This window comes from Panthera onca, chromosome A3 (assembly GCF_046562875.1).
Source record: "Panthera onca isolate mPanOnc1 chromosome A3, mPanOnc1 haplotype 2, whole genome shotgun sequence".
Taxonomy (NCBI): Eukaryota; Metazoa; Chordata; class Mammalia; order Carnivora; family Felidae; genus Panthera; species Panthera onca.
This window is the reverse complement of record NC_138341.1, coordinates 139,220,325-139,232,287: the sequence shown is the minus strand read 5'-3', so window position 1 is coordinate 139,232,287 and position 11,963 is coordinate 139,220,325. Positions and strand designations below refer to the sequence as shown.

General features: G+C 66.2%; 1 protein-coding gene across 1 annotated transcript; it reads right to left on the bottom strand.

Annotated features, from left to right (window-relative positions):
- Positions 1-920: 920 nt before the first annotated feature.
- On the bottom strand, positions 921-5,624 carry BIRC7 (baculoviral IAP repeat containing 7). The gene is made up of 8 exons (XM_060646895.3): positions 4,743-5,624; positions 3,883-3,982; positions 3,548-3,629; positions 3,395-3,440; positions 2,480-2,683; positions 2,207-2,278; positions 1,831-2,029; positions 921-1,133 (listed from the first exon to the last, which is right to left on the bottom strand). The coding sequence occupies exons 1-7, from the start codon at positions 5,113-5,115 to the stop codon at positions 1,836-1,838; spliced, it is 1,071 nt and encodes a 356-aa protein (XP_060502878.1). The 5' UTR covers positions 5,116-5,624; the 3' UTR covers positions 921-1,133; positions 1,831-1,835.
- Between the last annotated feature and the right edge of the window lie 6,339 nt (positions 5,625-11,963).

Here is an 11,963-nt window from a genome sequence, read left to right as displayed (position 1 = left end):
CCACCCCCACCCTGCCCCCACGGGCCTGCGTGAGTGAGGAAGCACCAGTCCCTCCTGCGCGTGACCTCCAGCCTCAGTGCCCACCGAAGACTGGAGGAGACACCAGCCTCCCTGCCCCCGGGGCCAGGTGATCGGACACCAGCCAGGACAGCGGGGCCAGTGCCCAGCTGAGGATGGCCGCGGCCTCAAGAGAGCTTATCGTCTTCTTTTTCTAAAAAAATCAAGGAAAAGACACAAAAGACTGCGGCATCGCTGGGACCTCCATCCCCCGCAGCCAGCCTGGGACGGCCCTCCCTTGTGCGCCTGGGACGGCAGCGCTGGACCCCCGGAGGCTGCCCGCACCGCTGCTGGGGGGGCCACCACAAGGACTTTGAGACAGGAAGGTGTGACCCCACCTCAAGGTCCATGTAAACCCACAGTGACACCCCCACCGCCCTGAGCGGGGGTTCCTGATTAAACACCACACACAATGCTGTGAGCGGTCGCCCAGGCAAAACCCCGCCCCAGGTGCCCTGCCGACGGACCCTGGGGGTGGGCGGCCTGGCTTGACCAGGACCACAGGCTCCTTCTACCACAGAGTGAGGCGCTTCCTTGTCGTTAGCCAGCGACCCTATTCACAGAAGGGATTAAATCCTGGTCCTACAGCATCCCTAAGGTGTCCCCAAGTAGGGAGCAGAAAAGAGCGCCACCTGTAGACCCCCTTTCCTGAGAGGCAGGGGTCTGGAGCAGAATTTTAAGCTCAGGCTCAGAAGTGGCCTCAGGCTAGATGCCCTTGGAAGTCCTGTTACAACGCTGAGACACAAGATCAAGGAAGACGAGAGAGAAGGGGGTTGGAGGCGAGGCAGCATTTGGGGAGAGGGCGGCCGCGCTGCCCTGCCGGTGAGGAGGGGGCCAGCTGGAACAGAGGCTGCGGAGTGCCGTCCAGGGAAAACCCGCCACTTTACTGTAAATCTGCAAAAGCGCCTAAGCATCGGTCAAACCACCTTCACGCCCCCTCCCCTTGCCAAGCCGTCTGCAGCTCCCTTCCTCCCTGGGCTGCCAGTGGGGACTCTGGCTGGCCAGTTCTGGACGCCGGCTCAGTCATCCTCAGCAGCCCCCCACGGGACACGAGAGGCAGCCAGCATCTGAAGCACCTGGGAGAGAAGGAGAGATGGATGGGCTACTCTCAGGTGGCTGGTCCAGTGGTCAGGGACCTCAGCTGCAGGGAGTTCCCTCCCCTGCCTCTCGACCCCCCAGAAGATGCTTGGAGACACGGTGGGGCACATGGTGGGGACAGCCAGGAGGAGGCCCCCCATGATAAAGGCTGAGGCTTCCCTCCCTCCCCCATCTCGCACTCCCTCCTGGCCTCGGCTCCCAGGTTAAGGTCTCTGCCCAGTCCCTTTCTCACGACAACACACCTCCACAGCCATCCTCCCCTTGGCCTGGCTCAGCCCACACACGCAGCTGGACAGGACGCATTATCCCCTGATCACTAGCAAAATCAAGGCAGAGATGGCCCAGCCAGCCAGTATGGTCTAATGTGCCCAAGTAGAGCGGCAGGGGCTGCCCAGGGTGCGTGTTGAGAAGGACCTAGAGCCAGCATCTGAGCACCAAGGGAAGGCAACAGGCTGGCGAGCAACACCCGGCCAGGCCAGGGAGGCAGGAGAAGTCAGGAGGCTGCCTCCCACCCCCTGCAGTGCTGGCCACCCCGGAGGTAAGAGGCGGCCCAGGGGGCAGATGGCAGCAGACAGGGTGTGCTGGGGTCACTGCCCTGGCACGTGCTGACGCCCCTGAGCCCACGCGGGGAGGCGCCTGCTGGGGCCAGGCGAGACCCGCTCTGGGGCCACTCACCTGGCCTAGGGTAGGAAGGTGCGCACGCAGCTGCGGACGGGGGCCCTGCAGAGGGGGCAGAGCCGCAGCACGGGAGCGCAGTCCACGCAGACCAGGTGGCCGCAGGGCACGAGGACGGTGCGCACGGGGTGGTCCAGGCAGACCTTGCAGGTCCGTTCCTCCTGCAGACGCCGCAGCTGCTCCCGGGCGTCCTGGGCTCCTGAGGGGACCAGCTGCACCCTCCGGGCCTGGGCTCCGCCCGGCTCCTCCACATCCAACCCCCCCCCCCCCACCGAGACCTCCACCTTCTGTATGGGGGCCAGGCCAGGAGCACCCTCCCCCGGCAGGGTGCAGGGGAGCCGGTCCTGCCCCCAGCTGGTCCCCAGGGGACCCTCACCTGGCTCTGTGGCACCTTCTGACTGGGCCTCCCTTCTGGGCGTGGGCAGCTCAGGACCCACGTGGACAGGAGCTGTGGGTGGTGTGGGACAGACTAGAAGCCCCCAGGGGAAGCGAGACCCCACCCAGGGGGCCCCACAGGCGAGGTCTGGCTCTGGCGGAGCCCATGCTGCCCGAACCCCCCAGAGCCCGCGCCACCAGGACGGGCCCTCCGGCCCCTGGGCAGTGGGAACTGTATGCCAGGGGAGAGCATGGGGCAGGGGCGGGCACGCACCTCTGGCCTCCGCAGCCCGGCCCCCGTCATCTTCCTGGAGCAGGTCGGCCACCAGCTGGGACGCGGATACGCTGGCCGGCACCGCCCAGAGGTACTTACGCTGCACCAGCCGCCGTACCTGGTTCTGCCCGAAGCCCATGCAGAGGGCAGCCTGCACTGCCGGGCACCGGCTCCATGCAGGCCACTCCTGCCTGCCCCTGGCATCTGCAAGGCAGGGGGAGGGGCACTGGACCCAGGGAGCAGGGGGGGAGCAGCCCGCTTGCCACTGTGGCCAGTCCCCGGTGGCCGCCTTAACACAGGGGCCTCTGTGGCCGTCACGGGAGGGCTGTTCCCAGCATGTTTGTCCAGAGGCGCCACCACACAGAAAACACAGGAAACGTCATCGCCAAAGCCACTGCAGACAGAGCCCCAGCGGGTGTCAGGTGCTGCTTCCAGAGCGTCACAGAGACCAGGCTCAGTTCCAAATTCAGAGCTCGGGGCAACGAGGCCCAGAGAGCAGAAGTCCCTTGCTACAGGGCTAGAGAGGAGGGCCAGGATCTGAGCCCCGGAGCCTCTCGGACCCCTGTCCTGCCAGGTCCTGGGCGTGGGTATGGACAGGACAGCCCCGCTCCTCCGTGCTCGTGACCGCTGCTAAGGTGGGGCCGTCCGGTGCACAGCCTCTCCTCCTCCCACCCCTGCCGCCAGCGCTGGGATCGGCCTCGCCCACGGCGGCCTGCTGTGGCCTCCCTTGGGCACCAGACACACAGAACGCCTGCACACAGCCCCCTACCCCCAACGCGGGCCCAGCACTGCTCCCTCACACCTGGCTGAGCACACCTGGCCTGCTCTCCAGCACGGGGACACCCAATGGCCCGAGCCACGGTGCGGGCTGCAGGTGCCCGGGGAGCAGAGCACGGGTCACACTTCGCGGCTCACCTGAAGGGGTGGTGGCGGCTGAGTCTGCGGGTTCTTCCGATTGGTCCTGAAAGGAACCAGAGGACATCTGTGTCCTGAGTAGATGCAGGGGCAGGGGTGGGGAGGGACCCTCACCGTCCGTCCCGCCACGGCCCTGAGGGGAGCAGGACTCACCCAGGAGCCCAGCGGGTGGTAACAAGACTCCTGGACGCTGCAGACAAAGTCCCTTCCTTTTGTCTGGAGCAGGAACCCACACCTGGAGGAAGCAGCTTGAGGGGCCTCAGGGCGGCAGGCCCGGCCGTCAGAGAACCAACCTCTCCGGCCCCGCCTGCCACCGCGCACCCCACACAGGCCCGCACAGGGCAGTCGGGGCTCACTGAGTGTCAGGCACTTGCTGGGAAGGCCGCCCCCAGGAGGCCCCCCATTCCCGGATTTCACCCCCCCACCCAGGACTGGGGAGGCAAAGCCGGCCCGTGCCCCGCCCCAGGAGCGGCCTGCAGGGTCCTTACCTGGGGAACCACTTGGCATGCTCTGTCCAGGGGTCATCCCCTTGCTCCCAGCTCTGCAGACCCCCGCGGCAGAAGAAGCACCTCACTTGGTCTTGCCGCCCTGGGTGGAGCACGGATGCTGGCCCTGCCCACACCCGGCCCCTCGGTGCCGCCAGGAGCCCCCTCACCCACCCGCTAGGCCAGGTGTGTCCTCCGGGGCTGGGGTCGCGGGGGCTCCCAGGTGGTCTTTCCTCACGTGGCAGGGGCTCTCTGGGGTCACCCGTGAGCCCCCGCGGGGCCCCCCCTGCTCTCTGCCACCCCACTTGCCTTGCATTCCCCCTGGATTTCACATGCACCCCACTTTCTCAGGGGCGAAATGGGGGACGGGGCAGGCGTTTGTTCACAGCAAGGCAGGTGGACAGTTAGACCTGGAGCCCTGAGTATTCTGTGACCTTGCAGCTTCAGGTGACAGCAGTTCCTCTGTCACCTCTGCCCCAGGTGCCACCTCCCCAGGACAGATTCCCAGTGATGGGGAAAAGGGGTGACTGGCAGGCTCAGGCATCCATGTGGGGATGTCGCCTCCGCCTCGCCCCCCACAATCAGCAGAGACTGCAGACCAGGGGCTGCTACGGGCACAGCAGACCTGACAGCCCGTCCCCGGGTCTCAGGGGCCCCACGGAAGACCCACACACCTCCTGTCCCCCTCCCCCCCCCCAACCCCTGCACTCGTCAGAGTCTGAGCGGCCAGGAGAGACGCGGAGGCTGGGGACAGGTGCCCCCCCCTCGGCTTTATCAGGCACAGACCCCCCCTGCTGTGGGGGAGGAGCTCCCCGGAGACCCTAGAAGTCTCCTAGAAGTCCAGAAGGGCCCCCAGGGCTCACCAGTGTGGAAGAAGCCTGCGGCAGCCAGCGGCTCTGGCCGCACCACAGCACTCAGCGGCCAGTCGTAGAAGGAGGCCAGCCTCAGCTCCTCAGAGCCCATCCCGGGGAAGGCCGGCCCTGTGGCTGGGGCTGCCCTGGCCCCCTCCTCCTCCTCCTCCTCCTCCTCCTCTGCAAGGGGGCGCAGCTGGCCCAGGATCTGCCCATCTGTGCGGTCCCGGCCTCCCCAGGACAGGGCACAGCTGGTGTCCTGGTCCACAATGGAGCCGCACAGAGAGAGGGGTCCACAGTGGGCCCGTGTGGGACTGCGGCCGGCCACCCAGCAGCTTCGCTCAGGGCCACGGCACCGGCACTTGGCTCTGTCCTCGGGCCCCATAGAGCACACACCAGCCCTGACCGGTTCTGCAGCAGGCACGCGGGCCCGAGGAAGCCGGTCCTGGAATGTGCCCAGCTAACCTGCCTCCAGGCTCCTGACCCCAGGGCCCTGCCTAGGGACAGCAAGTGGCTTTTGCCTCAACAGCCGGGCGATGAGGGCAGGCACAGTCCTGACCCCAGGATGCCCCAGGTGGGGGAGTGGCCAGGGGGCCCACTGCTTTCTGGAAGGGGCCAGCGTGGCATCCAGCATCACGCGCTCTCTGCAGCAGGGGTGTGTCATGGGGCTCAGCAGTAGAGGCCTTGCCCCACTCCACAGGGGTGGGGTGAGGTGGGGAGAAGGGGGAGGCAATGCTGTGGGCCAGCTCTGAGCTCCTGGGCCAGATGCCAGTGACGGCCTCTGAAGGCAGAAGGTTCCAGGTGCTTTGAGCTACGCACTTAGTGCCCCCTAGAGGGGAGGATGGCCCCCTGTCACTGGGATGACGCCGGGCTCCCTGGGACAGGGGTGCCTAGTGAAGGGCTGGGCCCTGGAAGTTGTGCTCTCAGCCCTGGAGCTGAAGGGGGCGCCAGACATCCCCGCTTTCAGCCCATCGCCAGCCCGCCCCCAGCCCCGTGCCCCGCCCCGAGCCCAGCCCGTCGTCCGCCCTGTGGCCCAGCCCCGAGCCCCGCCCCGAGCCCTGCCCATCGCCCCGCCCCACCCGCAGCTCCGCCCCGCGCCCAGCCCCCCAGAGCCCGAGGGCCTCAGTAGGTCAGCGTGCATCTCTAGTCCTTAAGCCGTGAAGTTCGGGGCCAGTTGGGCTTGTGTCCTTCCCGAGGTTCTGGGGAAGGGGCTGGCCTGAGTCGCCTCTATCGCCTCCCTCAGCGTCAGTGTCCAGGTGGCACTAAGCTGAAGGGTGAAGTCACACGGTGTGGGCTCGGTTTTCCCATTGGAATTAGCGCTTCCCAGGGGAGGGGTCACAGTTCCAGCTACCTGTACCTGGTGCGTCAGAGGAGTCTTGCTGCTTGGGAGACCACACCCCCCATCCCATCGCCTTCCCTGGTGCCCCCCACTCTGCGTCAGAACCAGCCCGCGTCCCCGGGCCTGGCTGCGGCTCGTCCTCTTGCCGGGTACGTGCCGGGAGCCCCCAGTGTCGGCTGGGGGCCCAGGTTTCCAAACTGCACTCCCACCACATTCTAGGTCAAAGCCGCTGGCCCCTCAGGACCTTCCCCGGATGGGCTTCCCTCAGACCTGTCGTGGCCACACAGGCTCAAGCCCAGGGGCCCCACCAAGCACCCCCAACCCCAACAGTTAGGGAACACGGGACGAGGGCTGAACCCTGGGACCCCGGGTGGGCAGAGCAGGATCAAAGGGCACACAGGGTCCAATGCGGAGAGGACAGACAGGAAGGCTGGATGGGGTGTGGGGGCCGCGGTCCCGGGGGCCCAACCTGACTCCCCGCTTCCTGGAGCAAACCTGTCTCGGGGCCTGCTCGGGCCCGAACCCTGGCTCGTCCCTGACACGCTTCTCCCGGCGGCTCCCATCTGGCGTCCGCGCAGGGCTGCTCGCAGCGAGCACGTAAAGAATAAAGCGAGGAAGCAGGCTAGTCAGGGTCATTGCTGACAGTGGGGCAGGGCGCGGTCAGGAGAGGCTAACCTGTCCCAGGCCTGGCCGCAAAAACACCCCCAGGGCCGCCGGCAGGGTGGGCCGCGCCACGGCGAGGGGCACAAAGAAGCACCGGGAGGAGGCGCGGAGGTGGAGGGGTGTGGGGTCTGACCCGAGCGAGACGAGATGGGGCCGGGCACCTGCCCCGGCACGCTCGCTCACCTTCCACGCGGAGCTGCCTGAGCCCGGCCACAGCCGGGGGGCGCCTGCTGCCGGAGGTCAGCCTGCACCTGTGCCTCGCGTCCAGGGGGCCGGCGGCTGCCGCCTCGTCCTGGAGGAGACCCGTCGCTGTCCTGGCTACACCAGCTCTCAGCTGCCGGGGTCCCAGCGCGTCCCAGAACCCTCCTCCTGTCAGAGGCCCAAAGCCACCCAGTGTCCCGCGGGAAATCCCCGCACGGCGAGTGGCCGAAACCAGGCAGCAATCAGCACGGCACGGCACCCCCTTCTCTGCCCCGTCCGGCTCCCGAGGCCAGAGTGGCCTGTGGAGGGGGGTGCAGCACGGACGCAGGCGGGGGAGGGGTGTAGCTCAGGGGCTGTAGGGGGTGGCCTCCTGCAGGAGGAGGCCGTGGGGGCTGGACCCCAGATGGGACTTCCCAACGTGTTGGTCTCCGGATATCTGGGCCCTCGACCCCTCCGTGATCCCGTGCCTGGGATGCAGAAACACTGTTAGCTTTGGCCATTTCAGCAAACCCCAAAGGGGCTTTTGGGGGGTTCCCTCGGGGGTGGACCCTCTGTCCCTGCTCCACCCCCACCGTCAGATGGACAGGGAGGTGGGTACCAAGTCTCCAGCCCGCTTTTCCCTCCAGAGAGAAACCCGCAGCGCCCAGGTTTGCTGTGGACGCTCTGGACCTGGGGCCCGGACAGGCTCGGACGACCCTCCCAGGTGGCCCTGGGGGCACCTGTGTCGTCTGTTCCCTCTGGCCCTACTGCTGTGGGGCTGGCTCTGGAGAAGCAGTGTCCCACAGAGTTTCGCGGATCAGGAGGTGGGGGGAAGGAGGCGTCTCCCTGGGCGGCTGGGGTTCGCTGCCTGAGCCGAGGGGCGTCTGCGGGAGGCCCCGCGCCCACCGCCCTGCTCATCTACAGCCACGCCTGGAACTGTCGACACAAAGGATTATCCGTGTTGTTTGTATAAGTAAATACAGGGAACTGGGGAGGTAAAAATGGCTAGCACATGCTCCTTCTGGAAATACCGAGAACACTGGAAATATAAAGAAAATAAGTCACTGTCTGGACCAGCTCTGTGGCCAGACCAGGGCCAGCTTCTGGATCTGACCTCGCCCTGCAGCCACGCAAGATGTGACCACGGTGGGGGGCTGCACTGCACCCCTGCACGTGTCGCTGAAACTCTCTGTGAATCTAGAACTATTTCAAAAGAAGGAAAAAAACACCCATGGGTGTCTTGCACTGAGACAAAAGCGGTGCTCTTACCACCCGGCTGCTGACTCCCAGCCAAGCTCCACTTACCTGCTCTCTGCCCTCTCTCCCCTCCTCTGCCCCCTCTCCCCTCTGATCCCTCTCCCCTCCTCTGCCCTCTCTCCCCTCTGCCCTCTTTCCCCTCCTCTGCCTGCTCTCCCCTCTGCCCCCTCTCCCCTCTGATCCCTCTCCCCTCCTCTGCCCTCTCTCCCCTCCTCTGCCCCCTCTCCCCTCTGCCCTCTCTCCCCTCCTTCGCCCCCTCTCCCCTCCTCTCCTGCTCTCCCCTCTGCCCACTCTCCTCTCTGCCCTCTCTCCCCTCCTCTGCCTGCTCTCCTCTCTGCCCGCTCTCCCCTCTGCCTGCTTTCTTCTCTGCCAGTTTTTAATCAGGAACAAATGTCTGTCAATGCTTTGGAGGGCTCACCTTGACCACGGGGACGCTGTGTCTTTACAGTGAAGTCTCCCCAGGTAAGATGATGCCAGATGGGGGGGGGGAGTGCCCCTCATCAGCCCAATCATTTACAGATGGGGGGCTGAAGATGATCTACGCAATTTTCTCCTGGAGCCAGACAGGACCCTGCTCTGCCTGGATGATTCGGAGCCAGCTGGATTTGAGGGGAAGGTCCCTGAACCAAGGCCTCCTCCCCACCTGTGAAGGGCTGGCCGGTCAAGGTAGGAAAAGAGAACATGAGAGAGAGGGGCCAGCTCAGCATCACCCCGCCCCCCAGTGCCCACCTCCTCCAAGCCAAAAAGCCACCTGAGAAGGTTCTCGCGTGGAAGGCCTGCGACGTGCTGTTCACGCCAGCGCTGGCTTCCCTTTGAGAAGATGGGGGCCAGGCCCCCTGGGCGGACGTGTGGACGGACTGGACACATCCCCCTGGAGTGAGGCTTCCGAGGCCCGCCCAAGTCGGCGCAAAGGAGGTAGGGGAGGAAGCTGAGCCCCCGGCTCTCAGCCCAACGAGGCCTGGAGGCGACCCACCACCCCCCTGTGAGACGGGGCAGAGGGCCCTCTCTCGCCTCCCGTCTCCTCGCTGAGGAAAGGGCTCCGTGAGCCCCCCACGCAGGGGCCAGAGGCCTGGCTGGCCCGGGAGCTCCCCCACCTGCGACCACAGAGCGAGGGCTCCAGACGAGAGCACAGTGCCCCTGACAAGCACACTGGAGGCCCAGGGAGGCTGTGGCCTCCGAGGGGGCAAGAACGGGCGTGCAAGGTGGCAGCAGAGCCCCGTGCCCGGAGCCCCGCACACACTCGCCCCTGCGGCGTCCACACCGCCGTCCGCCCGAGACCCCGCCCTGACCCGGTGCTACAGCCGGGCCCTTGCCGACGGTGATGGGGGACCCCGTCCCGGCAGCTGACGCCAGCGGAAGGGACCCACGGCCTCGTGGCCGTCAGCAAAGACTGAGCACGACCGACGCTCACGGAGCCGAGGCAGCCAGCGTGGGAGGGCGTGAGCCACACCCGCTGTGGTTCTCTGTGGGGTCCGCAGAGCCCAGAACCGTCCCACAGAGGCCTGGGGAGGCAGAAGAGGGGGGGAGGGGGAGGGGCTCCTTTTGGGTCATTCTCACAGAGGATGCTCCTGTGTCACCCCACCCTCTTCACCCCTGCATCTTACCTTGAGGTCTCTGGAGCGGACCCTGGGGTGTCAGTGCTTTGGGGGGGGGGGGCCTGCGGGGAGCACAGGGAGGGAGTGGGCAAGCCACCGATCCTGGGTGTGCTCTGCTCCTGAGGAGTCATCGCCTGGGCAGCCCGCTGGGGGCCTTGGAGCCCGCGGGCAGGGGTGGCAGGGCACGTGGGTGCAGGGCTGAGGGCACATGGGCGTGGGGCTGGAGGCGGCAGGGCACGTGGGGGCAGAGGCAGCAGGGCAGTGGGCGCGGGGCTGAGGGGAGCTGCGGGCAGAGCCGCCAGAGGCCAGCAGGGGGCGCGTGGGAAAGGCGAGCACCAGACAGTGGGCCTCACCCTCCTCTCCCCACCTGCTGAGGCTGAACCCGCAGGACCTCAACCTCAGCCCACGGGACTCACAGCCTCAGGGCTGCCCGTGGTGGCCCGGCCCGAATCACCTCGGGCTCATTTAATCAGATTATTTCCTGGCACGCGTGGGCCCAGGCCTGGGCGGGACAACCGGCTTCTCTGTGAAGACAGTTCAGTACAGCTGAGCCCGGCTCCCTCCTGCCCCTTCCCCAAGCCTGGGTGGCCCTGGAAGCTGAGCCAGGAGTATGGGGGATGGCCTGAAGGGCCAAAGGCAGGGGCAAGGTCTGAAGAGGAAGGAGAGAGGTGAGCAGCAGCCTGTCACCCTACTGCCCCCCAAGCCCGGGGATGTCCACTGGCCAGACGTCCATGGGCCTGCTCTGCTCTGCGCCACTGTCTGGGCATCGTCTGGAACCTTGAGAGGGTCCCACATCTGGGGCCAGATCCCAGCCGAGGGACCCAGGGAATTGTCGGCTCAGCTTCAGGAAGGGCTGGATCAGGGAGCTCACCCACCTTTGGTAGACAGCTCTAGAGAAAGCAGAGCTGACAGGCCGCACCAGTAAACGGGTCTCAAATTTCCCAACAGCGTGCAGGCAGAGGGCCGAATGGATTATAGGGGCTCAAAACCGCACGCTCTCTCTCTCCCTCACTTTGGATTTTCAAACTCCATTTTTTGGAGCAGAGGTCTCACATATGGGGTCTCAAGCAGGGGCCCTGCAGACAAGTGATGGCTTGGCTGGGCCCCACGTTCCCCCAGAGTGAGCATGAGGTTCAGGGGAGCCGCAGAAGGGAGGGACAGACCACTCGGGAGCCCAGGGGAGGCTTGGCAGGGGCGGGAAGGAGGGGCTGAGCGTGCCTGTCGGAGACGGGGAAGGGAATCACAGGCAGAGGCAACAGCGTGGCGGGGGGTGGGGGGAGGTCGTGCCTGTGGTTGGTTGTGGTGGGGACTGGAGGAAGCACAGGAAGGTGCCGGGCTTGTGTGGGGCGGGTCACGGGGACCCTAGAGCCAGCCAACAGGTGCCAACTGAGCAGCGTTAGGGGTATGATGGGCGCCCAGGCTCCGCAGACACCCTCCTCTGTGCGTCTGAGGTCTGGGCCTGGGTTTGCACGCCAAGCATCATCGCTGTGGCCGGGACTCGCAGCCACAGGTGACAGAAACACAGAGCTTTAGCGAAAATGAAATGTACTGGTTCCTGTGACCAAAGCACAGAGATGGACCGTTTCCGGCTTATCCTCTGCTGCCCTCTGGGTCGTGTTACTTCCAGGCCAACGTGGCCGACAGCTCCTGTGTGTTTGGCTTCTCACTGGTGGGAGAAGGGGGGGCGTCTCATCTCCAGGCACAGGCCCCGTCCTGGGCTGGGGCTCGCAGGCTCCAGAGGGGTCATGTGAGGTGCCCACTTGTAAACCACAGGGACTGGAGGGAATCTTCCGGAAGGGCGTGATGCCGTGCACCCTGCTCCAGGCCCCCACGCTCACCTTGCTTGCAAGGGCTGAGGGTCCAGCATGATTCTCCTCCATGGTCCCAGGACCCACCCAGGGGCCAGACGCCTGCCTCCCTGTGCCCTGCAGGAGCCTGGCCAGACCCCAGGCCCCTGCCCAGGGTGGGCCCCGCCGTTTCATTTCTGCCCCACCTGCCCACCCTCCCCGGGCACCTGGCTCAGCCCCTGCCCCCCATTCTCTGGCCACTGGCTTTTGTGGTCCTCCCTCTTTGTGAACCCCTGGTGCACAGTCTTCGTGGCACCCTGACGCCCTGTGACCCAGGGCCGCCCTCGGGGCATTGCATCCAGCTCAGACAGGACGGAGCTTGGGGTTTTTCAAGCTCTGTGGCCAACATCTT